Source organism: Oncorhynchus kisutch, linkage group LG7 (assembly GCF_002021735.2).
Source record: "Oncorhynchus kisutch isolate 150728-3 linkage group LG7, Okis_V2, whole genome shotgun sequence".
Classification (NCBI taxonomy): Eukaryota; Metazoa; Chordata; class Actinopteri; order Salmoniformes; family Salmonidae; genus Oncorhynchus; species Oncorhynchus kisutch.
In genome coordinates, this window is record NC_034180.2 from 36,564,531 (window position 1) to 36,583,976 (window position 19,446).

At 44.8% G+C, this 19,446-nt stretch overlaps 1 protein-coding gene across 1 annotated transcript in view; it reads left to right on the plus strand.

The window, feature by feature from the left end:
- The first annotated feature begins 508 nt into the window (after nucleotides 1–508).
- Nucleotides 509–19,446, plus strand: part of LOC109893770 (fibronectin type III domain-containing protein 5-like) — a 55,157-nt gene continuing 36,219 nt past the window's right edge. The window contains exon 1 of the mRNA XM_031828076.1: nucleotides 509–626. Coding sequence (XP_031683936.1) covers nucleotides 509–626 — 118 coding nt within the window. The remainder of the gene's footprint in view (nucleotides 627–19,446) is intronic.

Consider the following 19,446-nt stretch of genomic DNA (forward strand, 5'->3'; position numbering starts at 1 on the left):
GACGAGCGCTTTCTGGACTGAGGGGTTGTTAATCAGTTGGGTCTGGACACTGTTTCACTCGATTCCCCTCTGGATGCCGACGCTCTCAATGGAAAGCTACTCTTCCGTGTTTTAAAGTGAACTGTTCCTGTTATCCTGCGTCTCTCTGGAAATCACCAGGTAAAGATCAGTTTCCACATAATCGACTGTTCTCACTCACTTCTGGGTCATCCATGGTTAAAGCTACACAACCCACAGATTGACTGGTCCACCAGAAGGGTAACTACCTGGAGTACATTTTGTCATTCTAATTGTCTACATTCTGCCCTTTGTCTGCACCCCAGCCCATTCCAGAACACCCAGACCTGTTTTCTGTTCTTCCAGAATATCACGGTCTGGCTCCTGTATTAAGCACCACAACCCCCCTCTGCCGCCTCATCGGCCGTATGTCTGTGCTATAAAGCTTCAGCCTAGAGCTTCTCTCCCTAGTAGCAGGTTGTATAACCTTTCTCGTCCCATGCAAGAAGCCATGGAAGAATACATCCAGGACTCCCTGGCTGTCAGACATATCAGGTCTTCCTCTCCGGTGGGAGCTGGGTTTTTCTTTGTCAAGAAGGATGGGTCACTGAGGCCATGCAAAGACTTCCGTGGGTCTAATAGTATCACTGTCAGGAACAAGCATCCCTTGCCACTTATCAGTGCTGCTTTTGCCCCCCTCTGGTGCCACACTGTTTACTAAACTTGACCTCCGGAAATCCTACCACCTTGTCCGCATCAGAGGGAGATGAGTGGAAAATGGCGTTCAACACACCACTTGGACATTTTGAGTATTTGGTTATGCCTTTTGGTCTCACTCACTAACTGAGGGATGTCATTGGGTGTTTTGTTTTTGTCTATGTGGATGACATTCTTATTTTTCCAAAGGACCTTGAGGCTCACAAGCAACATGTCCACCAAGTTCTACAGAGGCTACTGGATAATAAGCTATTTGTTAACTTCTTATGGCTGGGGGGCAGTATTGAGTAGCTTGGACGAATAAGGTGCCCAGAGTCAACTACCTGCTACTCAGGCCCAGAAGCTAAGATATGCATATTATTAGTAGATTTGGATAGAAAACACTCTGAAGTTTCTAAAAATGTTTGTATGATGGCAGAGTATAACAGAACTCATATGGCAGGCAAGAACATGAGAAAAAATCCAACCAGGAAGTGGGGAATCTGAGGTTTGTAGTTTTTCAACTCTTTGCCTATCCAAGATACAGTGTAAATTTGGTCCCCTTGCACTTCCTAAGGCTTCCACTAGATGTCAACAGTCTTTAGAACCTTGTTTCAGGCTTCTACTGTGAAGGAGGAAAGGATAAGAGCTGATTGAGTAAGGGGTCTGCCAGAAGGCCATGAGCTCAGTCAGGAGCGCTCCTGTGAGAGGTAAGTGCGTTCCATTGCATTTCTAAAGACAAAGGAATTCTCCGGTTGAAACATTATTTAAGATTTGTTAACATCATAAAGATTGATTCTATACATCGTTTGACATGTTTCTACGAACTGTAATGGATTTTTAAACTTTGTAGTAATTTTTTTTGTCATCAAACCATTATGCAATCCTCCGGCATCGTTGCTGCTGTCTCCTGGGAGATTGAGTCCCTTGTTCATCAGGCTCAGCTGAACCAGCCTGATCCTAGAAACGGTCCTTGTAAGGCTCTGTTTGTGCCAGATTCAGTTCATTCTTATGCTCTTCAATGGGCCCATTCTACTCCCCTCACCTGTCACCCTGGCATGACCCGGACTGTCACCTTCCTGCATCAGCGATTTTGGTGGCCCACCACAGAAAGACGCTTGGGAATTCATCTCAGCCTGCTCGGTCTGTGTTCGGAACAAAACCTCCACCAAACCTACATCTGGTCTGCTTCTTCCCATACCCAGTCGCCCCTGGTCACACAGCTTTGGACTTCGTCACTGGCCTTCCCCCATCGAATGGTAACTGTCATCCTCACTAATATTGACAGATTTTTTTTTCTTCAAAGCGACTCACTTCATTCAACTCTCAAAGCTTCTTTCCTCCCGGGAGACTGCGGACCTGCTGGTATCCCATGTTTCACGGCTGCATGGCATCCCTAGTGACATTGTTTCTCAGGATGCCAGTTTACGTCCCAGGTATGGAGAGCCTTCTGCACAGCTCTGGGTATTAATGACAGCCTTTTGTCTGAATATCACCCCCAGACCAATGGCCAGACTGAGCGGGCCAACCAGGAGTTGGAAACTGCAATACGCTGTGACTTCAGCTAACCCTTCCTCCTGGACAGCCCAGCTTCCCTGGGTTGAATATGCCCACAACCCCTCATCAACTCCTCATCAGGTATGTCTCCATTTGAGTGTCTTCTGGGTTACCAACCTCCCTTGTTCCCTACCCAAGAGGCCGAAGTAGCGGTGCCCTCAGTCCAGGACGACATGTGCCATTGTCGTCGCACCTGGAGGAGGGCCCGGAGTGCCCTGCTTCGTGCCTCCACCAGGACCCAATCCCAAGCTAAATGTCGCCGTGCTTCAGCCCCAGTCTACACTCCAGGCCAAAAGGTATGGCTTTCATTTAAGGACTTGCTACTGAAAAATGGTTTCCAAAAAAACTAGCTCCCAGACACATTGGCCCCTTTGAGATTGATCGTAATATAAACCCCTCTGATGTTCATCTGAAACTCAGACTCTCAATTCACCCCACCATCCATGTATCCTTAATTAAACCAGTCTGCTCCAGTCCCCTGTCCCGTCTGGCAGCTGCTTCTCCACCCCCTCGGCTCATCGACCATCCTGCCTACACCCTCCGGCGGCTTTGGATGTGCGCCATCAGGGCCCTACGCCCTCTGGTGTTCATCCGGTGTCTTGACCTGCAGTTACTCCCCCTGTACAGACTCCCTCTCTCTGTGTGGTTGGGGACAGGTGTGCTGGAATCCGAGCAGATTGCTACCAGCTGCAACTAATGATCAGCTGCAACTCAACTCATCAGTTCATGATTCTAGCAATGTATGATTACGCAAGAGCCTGTTACGCTGCTGTGCCTGTTTCCCTGCCTGACACTGTTTATCCTCTCATTGCAGTTACCGCTATCTCCTGTTCCACATCTCACCACCCAACTACCTTGCTCTGGATTTTACTCACCGCCACTACCTTGGATTCCCTTCAGGACCTGTTTACCCTGTTCTACTTGGCTAACTCCAACCTCAGTCTCCACATCTGGCTTTTCTGCAACTCATCTGAGCTTCCCCGGGTCTGCACTCCATATCTCTCTGTGTAACAACAAATAGTTTGGTTCATTCAGCCCTGTTTCCCCATCTGTCTGCTCTTGGGTTCCCCTGTGTCGCTCCGCTTAACACTTTTGGGGATAAAAATAGCCACCGTGGATCATGAGTTTCGTTGCTAGTCCTTCCGTGACCGTTAAAATTAGTTTTGTTTAATTTATTTCTGAAACGGCATATTTCTCGTGTTAAACCTAAGAGGCTTTGTGGTGCTGTGCCTGTTCAGATTTTCCACTTTTCTGACTGGAGTGTGTCTCAGCACAAAGTGAAGAAATTAACTCTGAATTCAATGGAGCTGTAATGAGATTAGGACCGGGAAGTCAATCATTCAATGGCGAACTCCACATGAGCAGAGTGCTCATCCTCTTGTGCAAAAACAGTGTCAGGGGCAAGAATCCAAGCCACATGAACATTTTAGCGCATATCATACATTTGCAGGTGTTTTGAAATGGTTCAGAAATCATAGATTAAAATCCATATTTTTGTGAATTGGTTCAAAGTATGAGACAAGGATTTGAAGTAATTTAGGTTACCTTCCTGTGAGTTCACACCAAAGCCCTGCATCTGTTTTCGTGACTCATAAACTGGTAATCTTCTTCCCTTATTTATTTCCCCTCTTCCCTTTATACAGTTTAGCAGATGCTCTGGATAAAAGTAACTTACAGTAGTGAGCATATACATTTTTGTAATTTTTCATACTGGTCCACCGTGAGAATCAAACCCACAACCCTGGCATTGCAAGTGCCATGCTCTACCAACTGAGCCTCTCCTGTCATGGCCTTATCTTCCAGTCCCTTCCCTCCTAATGCTCTGGCCAGCTAGCCTCACATAACATATTCTGGGCCAGCATTCCAATCAGGTCAGCCTGAGACGGCGAACAAAGGAGTCCTGTCCTGCTGCTACCGTCACTGGACCTTCAACCAGAGTAGCCCTGCCCTTCAACCAGAGTAGCACCCCCCCCGGGACTCCTTGACAAACCCTCACCTCCACACAACCTCCAGGATTTGAGATTTCACAGCTCATAATCCAAAACTAATTTTGAATTGAGGGATAGTCCTAGGTAAATCAAAATGTCATATCAGGAAATATTAATGCTCAGGTAAATTGTCTGCTTTCCCTTCCCTCAAATGCTGATTCAGGCTATGAATTCCAACAAAGTTTGGGATTACATTTTGTTTTCAGTGGGTTATAATCCATCCCTTAGGCTTGCACATGGTCATCATGTTCATTCCGAACAGATAGATATAACTTTCAGTCCTCCTTGAAAGTCACACAATATAAGTTCTGCCTCAGCAACTGGAAATGGTTGCAGGTTTTTACCACGGTAAATGCACACAAAATACATTACAAATGAACCCATCTATCCAAGGCCAACCATGTCTGCCTCAAACTCCAATGGAATGCATTAAAACATGTCAGTGTGACCACTGTAGGGCCTCCACAGCCTGATCTACATCCACCTATTAATGATCACCAAAATCAAGCTCTCTGATCAACCCAGAGAAATGCCAAATCAATAGTCCCTCAGCTCTTGTTTTCAATCTCTCTACCATATTGCTAATCCACCATGAATGACTGGACCAGTTAATTCTCTATGCAAACACAGAGCCATTGGCTTCAACAGTCTCCACGTGGGCATGGCAGATGGGTCCCAGGCAGATTGGGAAACTTCAAAGGTTTGGGAAAAGAACTATTTTTCGTATTCTCACTAACTCCAGTCTAATGTTTCTCTTTATGGCTCCCTTTTTACTCTGAGATGATTATAGCAACCATAGAAATGTACACACACACAGCAAAACAAACCCAGCCAGAGTGTAAACGTTCAGCATCTTCCATCAGAGTGAGGACCTCCGGGAGAATGGATATACCACAACGTCCATTAAAAACAGCTCTGATTTATTAGTGATTTTCTGCTTGATCTACGTTTAATATTGTGAACTGTAAGGTATCAGTGAAGCCCTTTCCAAAAGCAAATTACACGCTTGGACTCAGTCCTTTATGTGTTTGCTGAGTGGTGAATTTAAAGCCCATTCATATTCTATAGGCCCTAGACTTAAGAGATCTCTTGCAATTCCTCCATTTCGGTCCGGTCAAGAATCCACTGTGCTGTAGAAAAAAACAAGGGAAGCGCTGCAACATTCGGGACTCGCATTAGCCACTGGTGGGAAATGGTGATTCATAAAGAAAGTAACCATATTTGTTCTGTTTTTTCCCCCCACCTTTTCCACCTCACCCTTAAAGGAGGAAATTGATGCCTTTGCATACTGAATGGAGAATATTTAATTTTTGAACACGGTCCACAGGGATAGGAGTGTATAACTGTGCATAGATTCACTTCGGAGGGTAAGATGAAACGACTCAATATCGCCATCTGCCGGCCTTTGGGCTCAAATTCTCAGTCGGCTCTGACTCTGGAGCAGAGTGAAAATCACTTACACAATTACACAAGTGTTGGTATTGGTATTGTTTGAATAGAACACACATGACCAAAGCTGGACGCTACAACCTGGTCTCAGAGCATTTCGTAATAATCTGTATGTAAATCTGACACACTACATTTAGCATGATATGTTACCAGTACAGTATGTTTTAATTTGTGGATGTGCATAATATGATATGAATTCCAATTTGTTGTGGCTAATGTGGCTAGGTGGCTAACATCAGATAGACTAGGGGTTAAGGTTAGAGTTAGGTGTTAGGTTAAAGGGTTAAGGTTAGGAGTTAGGTTAAAGGGTTATGGTTTGGGTTAGGGGAAGGGTTAGTTAACATGCTGAGTAATAGCAAAATAGCTAAAAAAGTAATAAGTAGTTGCAAAAATGCTAAAGTTGAGAATATACTCCTACCCATCCACCCCAACCAACCACCCTTCTTTAATTGTTGCCTTAAATAAGTAGCTTTCTGTCTTATGTAACAAAGTCCTGAATTTACATTTACTATGTTACTATACTAGTCTATGAGACCAGCCTGGACTGAGTAGCAGCAGTATACTTCACCTGATGTCCCATTAACCATGCACAAGTGACACACTGAGGGTTTTGCACCAGAACAACGTTTGTCCACAGGGACAGAGTTTTACATTTTAATGTTGCAACTCATAAACATGTACAGTAGCTTATTTCTAAGGAGTGTCTTCCTCTTTATCTTAAATGAGTGAGGTAAAAAAAAAAAAAAAAAACTCCACGGAATTTACTTGGAAACACTTGCTTTTATGACATTGCTGCAAAGAACAATTACACACACACACACGCACACACTCGCAAGCACACCTTCATTCACTTATTCTCTATCACACGCACACACGCCATCACCCAGCCAGATGCTGTAAAGCTGTGTGTAGTGTGAGAGGAAGTGTGGTGTGGTGCCTGTCTTGGGGACACCGAGGACATTCACCAACGTCGCTTCTCAGTTGGGCAGCCCGACTCCGGACGCGTGCTTTCTCAAAGTGAAGCATGCGCACACATCATTGAGCGGCGACTGATGTAGGCTACAGCTCAGGTAAGATCGGCTTTCATGTAACTTTTCTCTGTAAAATAATTATAGGCAGTTATATATATTGAAATAGAGGAGGTCATGGGTGTGGTGGTGTGGCTGCTTTAACTATAGTGAATGGACAGGTTTGTGCGGTTCAACAGCGTGTCAAATATCTACATAAGTTATTAATCAATGCACAGGCGGCTGTTTTTAGCGTGGGCTTGTACATGCATTATTTGATAATGGTGTAGACTGAAAATAATAATTAGATGCGACGGGGTGTCGGTGACAGAGTGCACTCGATCACATCACTGACATGACAGGTTCAGAATATTTAACTGGTCAATGACAAATGGGACGTCCGCTAGATTGACTTGGTCTTATTGATATCAGTCACAGTTATAGATAGCTTCACCCCATGTGTAACTGTATGAAAACTGAAATTATTAAAAGTTTAGACTTAATTGGAATGCATTTTTTATTGTAAGAAACATTCCTTGCCCCAGGGCTCTTCAACGGATGAAATAGGGAAACATGGTTGTATGTCCCGTCAATAAATGACCAGATCAGAAACAGAGTGCACATTTTTCTTTATTGCATTATTTCTATCCTGCAGGCATAACATTTTGTCAGAGCCATAATACACCATAATAATTGCCTACAGAGCACTAAGCACCCAGAGGTTAAATCAACGTTTTTTCCACGTAATTTCAATAAAATTGCGTTGAACCAACGTATAATAGACGTTGCATTGACGTCTGTGCCCAGTGGGTAAGCTATACAAACTATCAAACTATGCAAACTTGAAATATGCCACATATCCTACCCCACTGCTGTATAGCCTACCAAAATGCAAGTCTGAAATGTCTGAATATTCAAGCTTCAACACCTGAACTCAAGGCTCTCACAGCCTTTGTCTATACCTGAGAAAAATATAGTGACATTTTAAGCAAAAGTTATTGCTGTTTAGTGTAACCAATAGCAATCTGTGAGATGTTTCATACCTAATTTAATCATAATGAATAAAGTTTACAAGTGGACATTATGTGTGCATAGAGGTATAATTGCTGCGCATATTAATAATAACAGGGGCTTAGAGTGTATGCCTGTGTGTTTGTGCATGATGCATCTCTCCTCTTTAGCCCATGATTACGCACGCGAGAGTCAATGGACAGGCATCTCGAGCCAGTGGCACAGGCAGTGAGAGCAGCGCGAGCACGTTCTGTCTGCGGTAGCCTAGTTGAATGCCACAGAGCACCACCCAACTTCAGTGGCACAGATGTGTCTGGTCGTCTCTCGTCTGTACTTCAATGTCTGTAATTATCTCTCGTAGTTGAGGAAGAGCGGTCGTGGGCGACACACAATAACAATGTCCGCAGCATGTTTAAGCATGTTTAGCCACTGTTGAATGCAGGTGGCAGAACGCAGTCGCTGTCCCTGGTGCTGAATGCGCTCGCCAGTCGATCTGCGGCAAGCGTTGCGAGACAGTAAACGTTTTTTGGTCGAGAAAATACCCATGGACTGACGTGAATGCTGAACAACAACCAAACGGTTAACATAGCGCTGTGCAGAGTAAATTGGATCTCAAGTCCTCTAATGTTTGAAGGATGGAGAGATTTTTCCTGTCAACCGTGCCACTGCTAATTCTCAGCTGTCTAGGTGTCTCTCGCGTTTTAGCGGGTAAGTTCATATTTATGTAGGCTACTTAAAAATATATATTTTTCAGCAATTATTCACCCAGGCATTCACGTATTCGCCATGCAGTGAGAACGCTAAGGTTAATGTGTGAGCGTTAGGGGGATTGCATTGGTGTTCGTGCAAATAAACGATGGGAATAAGTGAATGTTTGTCCTAATTTGTTTCTAATTGGCATTTAGGCTAGCCTATTCTGTGCAATGAGTGATGAAGCCTGTGTGTGTGTGTGTAAGATCCTGTATTGATACAATGCTCCAGACATTTTACACTGGGACTGGTCTATACTGGTGAAGAAACCAAAGAATTTGGTAATATAATAGGATATCTTTGGGAAAAACACTCGTTATGCTATGGAACAAGAGCAGTTACGTTTCTGGATTTAAAGGCTAGACAAATTGATTTGTAACAATTCAGCACCAATCGTTTTTTCCTACTTTATGTTTCGAGGATTTTTTAATTACTGTAGCCTATTTCATATTTAGAACCAATAAGCAAGAATAGTACTAGATGTTGAGCCAATCAGTTGCCAAATGGTTACTTTCATAAGATTTAGACTCATATGATGTTAAACTGACTTAACCCGAACGAACATGTTCATAGATAACCAACTGTGTGTGTCTGTGTTCCAAGTAAAGCTGATCTTTGAATTTAATTAAGTAGCACAATGTACAGGTTCAAGCCTAATGTCCCAGGTAATGAAATAGCTTTAATAAAATAATATATTTTTTACTATCCAGAAATCATTTTTTTGGGCTGTGATTCACATGTACTGTTATTACATAATGATGGAGTAAGATAACAATTCTATGCAGATCTTATTCTAAACACATCACAGTAATATGTCATATCTATACAGCAGGGACCAAAATAACAGTTAATGGACCACTGGCACACGTTGCTATACAATCTTTGGAAGAAAATAACCATTTCACATTGTTCCTTGGAAGGCGTGCTGGCAGATCTATGTGTGGGAGTGAGCCCGGGGAATAGACTGGTGAGAAGAACCCCAGCAGAATCCATATTGTGCCTGCCCGAAACACATGAGTGCTGTGGCTTGCACAGCTCATCTTGACGGAGTGCTGCTAATCAAACTGACACACTACTGCAATAAGAATTCACCTCTGGTCCACTCAACCTTGCCCTCTCCAGCATTATTACAGCTGGATTGCATTGCTCCCATCGTCCTCCTCTTTATACCACCTATCTCTCTTTCACACACACACTCATACATACACACAGATACTTAGACACAGCCTAGACACAGACAATTTCATGCATGCACACACACACCCACATCCTTCCTGTGTAAGCACATCATGTTTTGCAAAAAGTGGAGTGCACATATGGGTGGCATGGCACCTCAATCTAGCTTCTCATATCCTCTCATACCTGTCATGCTTTCCTTTCTCCTCTACATTGACTTTCTAAAGACTTTTGAGAAGAAACACATTCTGAAGAGTATTTTAGACAAGTGTAATGTTCCCTCCAATCCACTCCAATCCAATCTCCATCCAGAAGTGCCCTTGACTCTCTCCACTTAACACTTCTACTAAGGAGATGGAAGAGGATTAATGGTCTCTCTGATTGCCTGAGTGTTCTTCAATCCTGGTCCTCGAGACCCACAGGGTGTTAGAACTGGACTGGAAAAAAGCCTGCACACTCGGTGTATCCCTAGGTCCACTGGATTGAAGAACACCATTAGATCTATGAAATAGGGGCTAGCTGCATCGCTATGTGTATTGTCTCTCTAGTACTGTCTTGTGAAATGACATACAATAGGTGAAAGTTACTGTGGCTATAAGGAGTTTGATGTAGATGGAGCAAATTCCCTCTGCACTGCCTGCAGGACTGGCTCATGAGTCAGTGCTTTATTCAATCGTACAGCACAATCAGAATGTATGAAACAATTAGTGTGAGTAGGACGGACAAATTGAAACAAGCGTGTGCGTGGGCGTCAACACACTGTAAACTTTACAGTTGTGACATCCTTTAATGTGTTTCTGTTTATTGTGAGTCATAAAGTGTAAGTCACCCTGGACTACGAATGCAAAGCTAATGTTTCCATTTACAATGAACCTCCCACTCTTAACGTGGGTGTAAATTCCACCAGACATTGCACTGCTCTGAAACAGGCTCGCCATGACACACAATAAATCAGTCAATCAACAAATCAAATAAACCAATCAAATAATTAAACAGTAACCAATTAGTAGAAATGCCCAGCAAGTCCTCCTTTAGGGACCCTTTCATGTTCTGATGAACCGATTAGCTGTTCTAAAGAAACATGTTTTTTACTATATAATGTAATATGACTATTAAACTCCCCCAATGAGGACTCTAATGCTAGTGAACCAGAGGAGTCTTGGCACTCCCTAACCCTGCCACAGATTTTCAGTAGCGGTAGTATATTAACTGTCAGGTGTCAAGTCATCACACCATCCACCTGGAGGAGTTACAGCACCCAGACAGAGTAGCCAAAGGTAGTTAAACACTCATCATCTCCACTCTACTGCCAAATTACTAGCTGTGGAAGTGATGATGTCGCCGGAGGGGATGGCTCCTAACCAACTGTGCTATTTTGTTTGTTTTTTTCGCATTGTTTGTAACTTATTTTGTACATAAAATTGCTGCTACCGTCTCGTATTACCGAAAATAGCTTCTGAACATCAGAACAGCGATAACTCACCTCAAACTGGATGAAGATTTATTCTTTATAGAGTCCGACATGAAGGATACACTGCTTCCCGGAGACCAGGTCCAAATCCCCGTCATTTGCATGAAGAAAAGACAGAGATACAGGGGCGAAGGTCCTGTGAGGATTCGTAGGCGAGTGAGTAAATTGCCACTACCATCGGTTCTATAGGCCAATGTGCGATCATTGGAAAATAAACTGGATGATCTACTGTTGAGACTATCCTACCAACGGTACATTAAAAACTGTAATATCTTATGTTTCACGAGTCGTGGCTAAACGACAACATGGATAACACAGAGCTGGCTGGGTTTTCCGTGCATCGGCAGGACAGAGCAGCTACGTCTGGTAAGGGAGGGGGGGGGCTGTTTGAGTACCTCATGATAAGCTGTAGACCACACTATCTACCAAGAGAGTTCTCATCTATATTATTCGCAGCCGTCTATTTACCACCACAGTAAGACAGTAAGACCTGCTGGCAGTAAGACCTCACTCAACGAGCTGTGTAAGGCCAAAGCAAACAAGAAAATGCTCATCCAAAAGTGGCACTCCTAGTGGCCGGGGACTTTAATGAAGCCAAACTCAAATCAGTTTTACCTAATTTCGCATGCGCAAACAGAGGTAAAAACAACTCTAGACAACCTTTACTCCACACACAGAGACACATACAAAGTTCCCTCGCCCTCCATTTGGCAAATCTGATCATGATTCTATCCTCCTGGTTCCTGCGTTCAAGCAAAAACTAAAACAGGAAGTACCAGTGACTTGCTTAATGATGCGGATGCTACGCTACAGAACTGTCTTGCAAGCACAGACTGGAATATGTTCCGTGATTCATCCAACGGCATTGAGGAGTATACCACCTCAGACACTGGCTTCATCAATAAGTGTATCGATGACGTCGTCCCAACAGTGACCGTACGTACATATCCCAACCAGAAGCCATGGATTACAGGCAACATCCGCACCGAGCTAAAGGCTAGCGCTACTGCTTTCAAGGAGTGGGACACTAATCCGGACGCTTATAAGAAATCCCACTATGCCCTCAGATAAACCATCAAACAAGCAAAGTGTCACTACAGGGCTAAGATTGAATCCTACTACACCGGCTCCGACTTTTGTCGGATGTGGCAGGGCTTGCAAACTATTGTTGACTACAAAAGGAAACCCAGCTGCGAGCTGCCTAGTGACGCGAGCCTACCAGACGAGCTAAATGCATTTTATGTTCGCTTCGAGGCAAGCAACACTGAAGCATGCACGAGAGCACCAGCTGTTCCGGACGACTGTATGATCACGCTTTCCGTAGCCGATGTGACCAAGACCTTTAAACAGGTCAACATTCACAAGGCCGCGGGGCCAGACGGATTACCAGGGCGTGTACTCAGAGCATGCACGGACCAACTGGCAAGTGTCTTCACTGACATTTTCAACCTCTCCCTGACCGAGTCCGTAATACCTACATGTTTCAAGCAGACCGCCATAGTCCCTGTAACCAAGAATATGAAGGTAAACTGCCTAAATGACTACCGTCCTGTAGCACTCACTTCAGAAGCCATGAAGTGCTTTGAAAGAATGGTCATAGCTCACATCTACACCAAAGTCCCGGAAACCCTAGACCCACTTCAATTTGCCTACTTCCCAACAGATCTACAGATGACGCAATCTCAATCACACTTCACAATGCCTTTCCCACCTGGACAAAAGGAAAACCTACGTGAGAATGCTGTTCATTGACTACAGTTTAGCGTTCAACACCATAGTACCCACAAAGCTCATCACTAAGCTAAGAACCCTGGGACTAAACCCCTCCCTCTGCAACTGGATCCTGGACTTCCTGACAGGCCGCCCCCAGGTGGTAATGGTAGGCAACAACAAATCTGCCACACTGATCCTCAACACTGGGACCCCTCAGGGGTGCGTGCTTAGTCCCCTCCTGTACTCCCTGTTCATCCACAACTGCGTGGCCAAGTGCAACTCCAACACAATCACCACACAACAGTGGTAGGCCTGATCACCAACAACGATGAGACAGCCTATAGGGAGGAGGTCAGAGACCTGGCAGTGTGGTGCCAGGACAACAACCTTTCCCTCAATGTGAGCAAGACAAAAGAGATGATCGTGGACTACAGGAAAAGGAGAGCCGAAAGGCATCCATTAACATCGACAGGGCAGTAGTGGAGCGGGTCGAGAGTTTCAAGTTCCTTGGTGTCCACATCACCAACAAACTATCATAGTCCAAACACAACAAGACAGTCGTGAAGAGGGCACGACAACACCTTTTCCCCTTCAGGAGACTGAAAAGATTTGGCATGGGTCCACAGATCCTCAAAAAGTGTTGCAGCTGCACCATTGAGAGCATCCTGACCAGCTGCATCACCGCCTGGTATGGCAACTGTTCGGCATCCAACCGTAAGGCGCTACAGAGGGTAGTGCGTACTGCCCAATACATCACTGGGGCCAAGGTTCCTGCCATCCAGGACCTATATACTGGGCGGTGTCAGAGGAAGGCCCCAAAAATGTCAAAAACTCCAGTCACCCAAGTCATAGACTCGTCTCTCTGCTACTGCACGGCAAGCGGTACAGGAGCGACAAGTGTTAGCCCAAAATTCGCATTATTAACAGCTTCTATCCCCAAACCATAAGACTACAGAACAATTAATCAAATGGCCACCCAGACTATTTATATTGACCCCCCCACTGCTGCTACGCTGTTAATTATCTATGCATAGTCACTTTATCCCTAACTACATGTACTGTACAAATGACCTTTACTAACCTGTACCCCCGCACATTGACTTGGTACCGGTACCCCTTGTATATAGCCTTGTTATTGTTATGTCATCTTATTGTGTTCATTTTATTTCATTTTTTGCTTTAGTTTATTGAGCAAATATTTTCTTAACTCTATTTCTTGAACTGCATTGTTGGTTAAGGGCTTGTAAGTAAGAATTTCACAGTAATGTCTACACCTGTTGTATTCGGCACATGTGCCAAATAAAATGTGATTTGATTTGGCTAAAAAGTTATTTCAATGATATTTACTGGTGAGGTGGTTTATCAGAAAAGCCTCTAAAATCCCAGTATGTTAAACAAACTAGGGGACATGCACTGTTGTTCCTGAAGGTCTGTCTTCAACATGCTCTTTCTTCACTTTAGTCTTATATTGTTCTCCTTTATGCTAAATAATGTTCTGAATCTTTTGAAATATGAATAATATGAATATTAGCCCATAGCTACTGTTTTGAACTTCATCTGGCTCGGGTGATTTCTCTAAATGGCTGGTTGTTATCTAGGCCAACCACTTCGGATTGGGTGAATCATCACAGTTTCAAAAGAGCGGGCTGTTTAAACTCAGACAATACCCAGCAGACAGACACACAACCAAAAGAGGAGGAAACAGAACATTATACAGGGGGTTATACAGCAAAGGAAGGGTAGCTTACACGTATGTACTACATGTATGGGGGCTGTTTGGAGGCAGGGCATTTTACGATATGAGTAGAGTGTGTGCCAGTGTCTGCTCAAGTGTGTGTTTATGCATGTGTGTGGTAACAGTTTAATAGTAATCAAATAGTAATCATTCATTGGCTGGCTGTATTATTAAATGTTTAATGAGTTATCTGGCAGTAGATCTGTAGACAAAAGTAGAGAATTCTCTCAAGAGGGCACTTGCAGCTCAGCATACACATAAATTAAAGCCATTACCAGCACTAACAAGCACTAATAAAGCCATGTTCCCCCTGTTAATCAAACAGAACAGCTTTAATGACACGCTGATGGTATTTTTGAACACAGCAGGCAAACACACTAGAGAGAAGGCAAATGTCAACGAGCATGAGCAGTGCTGCAGCACCTGCCAACAGCAGCAACAGACAAGTGGAATCTTCCTTAGACCAAAAAGATGAGTCTGGTTGGTATTGCCTTAACTCAGACACTGTAAAGAGAGAGGGGCCTGAGACAGGGCTTAGACCACACACACACAAGCATACGCACACACACACAAACACATAGGGATGCTGATGCTCTGCTGCCTGCTCCTGCACATGACTCACAGCCCTAGAATGCGCAGATTAAGACGGATTAAGACAGAGGACTAAACCTTGTTGCTTTCCTGCTGGCTTCCGAGATAAAATGGCGCCGGAGCAGAAGGAAGAGGTTTTACATGCCCCCAACCAATTATGTTTTTTATTCATTTATCTGTGTTAATTTGTAAGTAATTCTTTAACTAATTTTGTACATAATGTTGCCGTCTCTTATGACCGAAAATAACTTATAGAAATCAGGACTGCAATTACTCACAACAGACTAGCAGAATCTATTTTCTTCTTTGAAGACTCTCGAACAAGCCAGAAGGGGGAGTATATACGGCTCCCTTGGGAACAGGTCCTGACCCCCGTGGTCTGCGTGAAGAGGAGGTGGAGAAAGAGAGGCTGGAGAGCGGGCTGCCTGCTGAGAATTCGAAGGCAATCGAATAAACCCCCACTTCCCTAAATTCTGCTAGCAAACGTGCAATCTTTGGACAATAAAATCGGGGATGATTAAATTACCAACGGGACATTAAAAACTGTAACATCTTATGCTTCATGGAGTCATGGCTGAACGATGACAATATCAACATACAGCTGGCTGGTTATACGATGTACAGGCAGGATAGAACAGCGGCGTCTGGTAAGACAAGGGGTGGTGGACTATGTATGTGGTGGACTATGCACTATATCTAAGGAAGCCTCGAGCTATTGCTCACCTAGGTTGAGTATATCATGATAAGCTGTAGACCACACTACCTACAGAGAGAGTTCTCATTTGTTTTCTTCGTAGCAGTTTATATACCACATCAGTCAGAGGCTGGAACTAAGATTGCATTGAATGAGCTGTATTCCGCCATAATCAAACAAGATAACACTCCCCCGGAGGCGACGCTACTACTAAGCCAGGGACTTTAATGCAGGGAAACTTAAATCAGTTTTACCAAATTTCTATCAGCATGTTAAATGTGCAACCAGAGGGAAAAGAACTCTGGACCACCTATACTCCACATACAAAGACGCTTTCAGTACAAAGCTCTCCCTCGCCCTCCATTTGGCAAATCTGACCATAATTCCATCCTCCTGATTCCTGCTTACAAGCAAAAATTAAAGCAGGAAGCACCAGTGACTTGATCGCTAAAACATTTGTCAGATGAAGCAGATGCTAAGCTACAGGACTGTTTTGCTTGCACAGACTGGAATATGTTTCGGGATTCATCCAATGGTATTGAGGAGTACACCACATTTGTGTTTGGCTTCATCAATAAGTGCATCGAGGACGTCGTCCCCACTGTGACCGTACATACATACCCCAATCAGAAGCCATGGATTACAGGCAACATCCACACTGAGCTAAAGGCCAGAGCTGCCGCTTTCAAGGAACGGGACTCGAACCCGGAAGCGGGGTGAGGGGGGGGTACTTTCACGACTTCCGCAGAAGTCGGGTCCTCTCTTTGTTCGGGCGGCGCTCAGCGGTCGGTGTCGCCGGTCTTCTAGCCATCATCGATCCACTTTTCATTTTCCATGTGTTTTGTCTTGTTTTTCCTCACACCTTGTTTCAATTCCTCAATCATTTGTTGTGTATTTAACCCTCTGTTCCCCCCCATGTCATTGTGTGGGATTGTTTTTTGTAAGTGCTTGTGCACGTGTTGTTTGGTGCGCGACGGGTTTTGTACCCAATCTTGTTATTTTTATGCCGTGGGTTTTGCTAATAAACTGCTCCGGCTATTACCAAGTTCTGCTCTCCTGCGTCTGACTTCCTGCCACCGATTACGCATCCCTTACATTACTGCTGCTCTTTAATGACTTGCTATTTTTATCTCTTATTCTTATCCATATTTTTTTTAAACTGCACTTTCGGTTAGGGGCTCTGTAAGGTTGTATTCGGCGCATTTGACTAATAAAATTGTATTTTATTTGATTCTGTGAGGGTATGTATTTAGGAACTGTTGAGTATGGTTAACTGAAATACATCTCAACACAACAGCATCTGTTCAGTGTCTTTTTACAGTGGAACTCATTTCAGCAGCTTATTTTCCAGCGCACCATGTAATGTACTCCAGTGCACCATGTAATGTACTCCAGCGCACCATGTAGTGTACTCCAGCGCATCATGTAGTGTACTCCAGCGCACCATGTAGTGTACTCCAGCACACCATGTAGTGTACTCCAGCGCATCATGTAGTGTACTCCAGCGCACCATGTAGTGTACTCCAGCGCACCATGTAGTGTACTCCAGCGCACCATGTAGTGTACTCCAGCGCACCATGTAGTGTACTCCAGCACACCATGTAGTGTACTCCAGCACACCATGTAGTGTACTCCAGCATACCATGTAGTGTACTCCAGCGCACCATGTAGTGTACTCCAGCGCACCATGAAGTGTACTCCAGCTCACCATGTAGTGTACTCCAGCACACCATGTAGTGTACTCCAGCGCACCATGTAGTGTACTCCAGCACACCATGTAGTGTACTCCAGCGCATCATGTAGTGTACTCCAGCGCACCATGTAGTGTACTCCAGCGCACCATGTAGTGTACTCCAGCGCACCATGTAGTGTACTCCAGCGCACCATGTAGTGTACTCCAGCACACCATGTAGTGTACTCCAGCACACCATGTAGTGTACTCCAGCATACCATGTAGTGTACTCCAGCGCACCATGTAGTGTACTCCAGCGCACCATGAAGTGTACTCCAGCTCACCATGTAGTGTACTCCAGCACACCATGTAATGTACTCCAGCGCACCATGAAGTGTACTCCAGCTCACCATGTAGTGTACTCCAGCACACCATGTAATGTACTCCAGGGCACCATGTAGTGTACTCCAGCTCACCATGTAGTGTACTCCAGCGCACCATGTAGTGTACTCCAGCACACCATGAAGTGTACTCCAGCTCACCATGTAGTGTACTCCAGCGCACCATGTAGTGTACTCCAGCACACCATGTAGTGTACTCCAGCACACCATGTAATGTACTCCAGGGCATCATGTAGTGTACTCCAGCTCACCATGTAGTGTACTCCAGCGCACCATGAAGTGTACTCCAGCTCACCATGTAGTGTACTCCAGCACACCATGTAATGTACTCCAGGGCACCATGTAGTGTACTCCAGCTCACCATGTAGTGTACTCCAGCGCACCATGTAGTGTACTCCAGCACACCATGTAGTGTACTCCAGCACACCATGTAATGTACTCCAGGGCACCATGTAGTGTACTCCAGCTCACCATGTAGTGTACTCCAGCGCACCATGTAGTGTACTCCAGCACACCATGTAGTGTACTCCAGCGCACCATGTAGTGTACTCCAGCACACCATGTAGTGTACTCCAGCACACCATGTAGTGTACTCCAGCATACCATGTAGTGTACTCCAGCGCACCATGTAGTGTACTCCAGCGCACCATGAAGTGTACTCCAGCTCACCATGTAGTGTACTCCAGCACACCATGTAATGTACTCCAGCGCACCATGAAGTGTACTCCAGCTCACCATGTAGTGTACTCCAGCACACCATGTAATGTACTCCAGGGCACCATGTAGTGTACTCCAGCTCACCATGTAGTGTACTCCAGCGCACCATGTAGTGTACTCCAGCACACCATGAAGTGTACTCCAGCTCACCATGTAGTGTACTCCAGCGCACCATGTAGTGTACTCCAGCACACCATGTAGTGTACTCCAGCACACCATGTAATGTACTCCAGGGCATCATGTAGTGTACTCCAGCTCACCATGTAGTGTACTCCAGCGCACCATGAAGTGTACTCCAGCTCACCATGTAGTGTACTCCAGCACACCATGTAATGTACTCCAGGGCACCATGTAGTGTACTCCAGCTCACCATGTAGTGTACTCCAGCGCACCATGTAGTGTACTCCAGCACACCATGTAGTGTACTCCAGCACACCATGTAATGTACTCCAGGGCACCATGTAGTGTACTCCAGCTCACCATGTAGTGTACTCCAGCGCACCATGTAGTGTACTCCAGCACACCATGTAGTGTACTCCAGCACACCATGTAATGTACTCCAGGGCACCATGTAGTGTACTCCAGCTCACCATGTAGTGTACTCCAGCACACCATGAAGTGTACTCCAGCTCACCATGAGTGTACTCCAGCACACCATGTAGTGTACTCCAGCACACCATGTAATGTACTCCAGGGCACCATGTAATGTACTCCAGGGCACCATGTAGTGTACTCCAGCACACCATGTAATGTACTCCAGCTCACCATGTAATGTACTCCAGCTCACCATGTAGTGTACTCCAGCGCACCATGTAATGTAC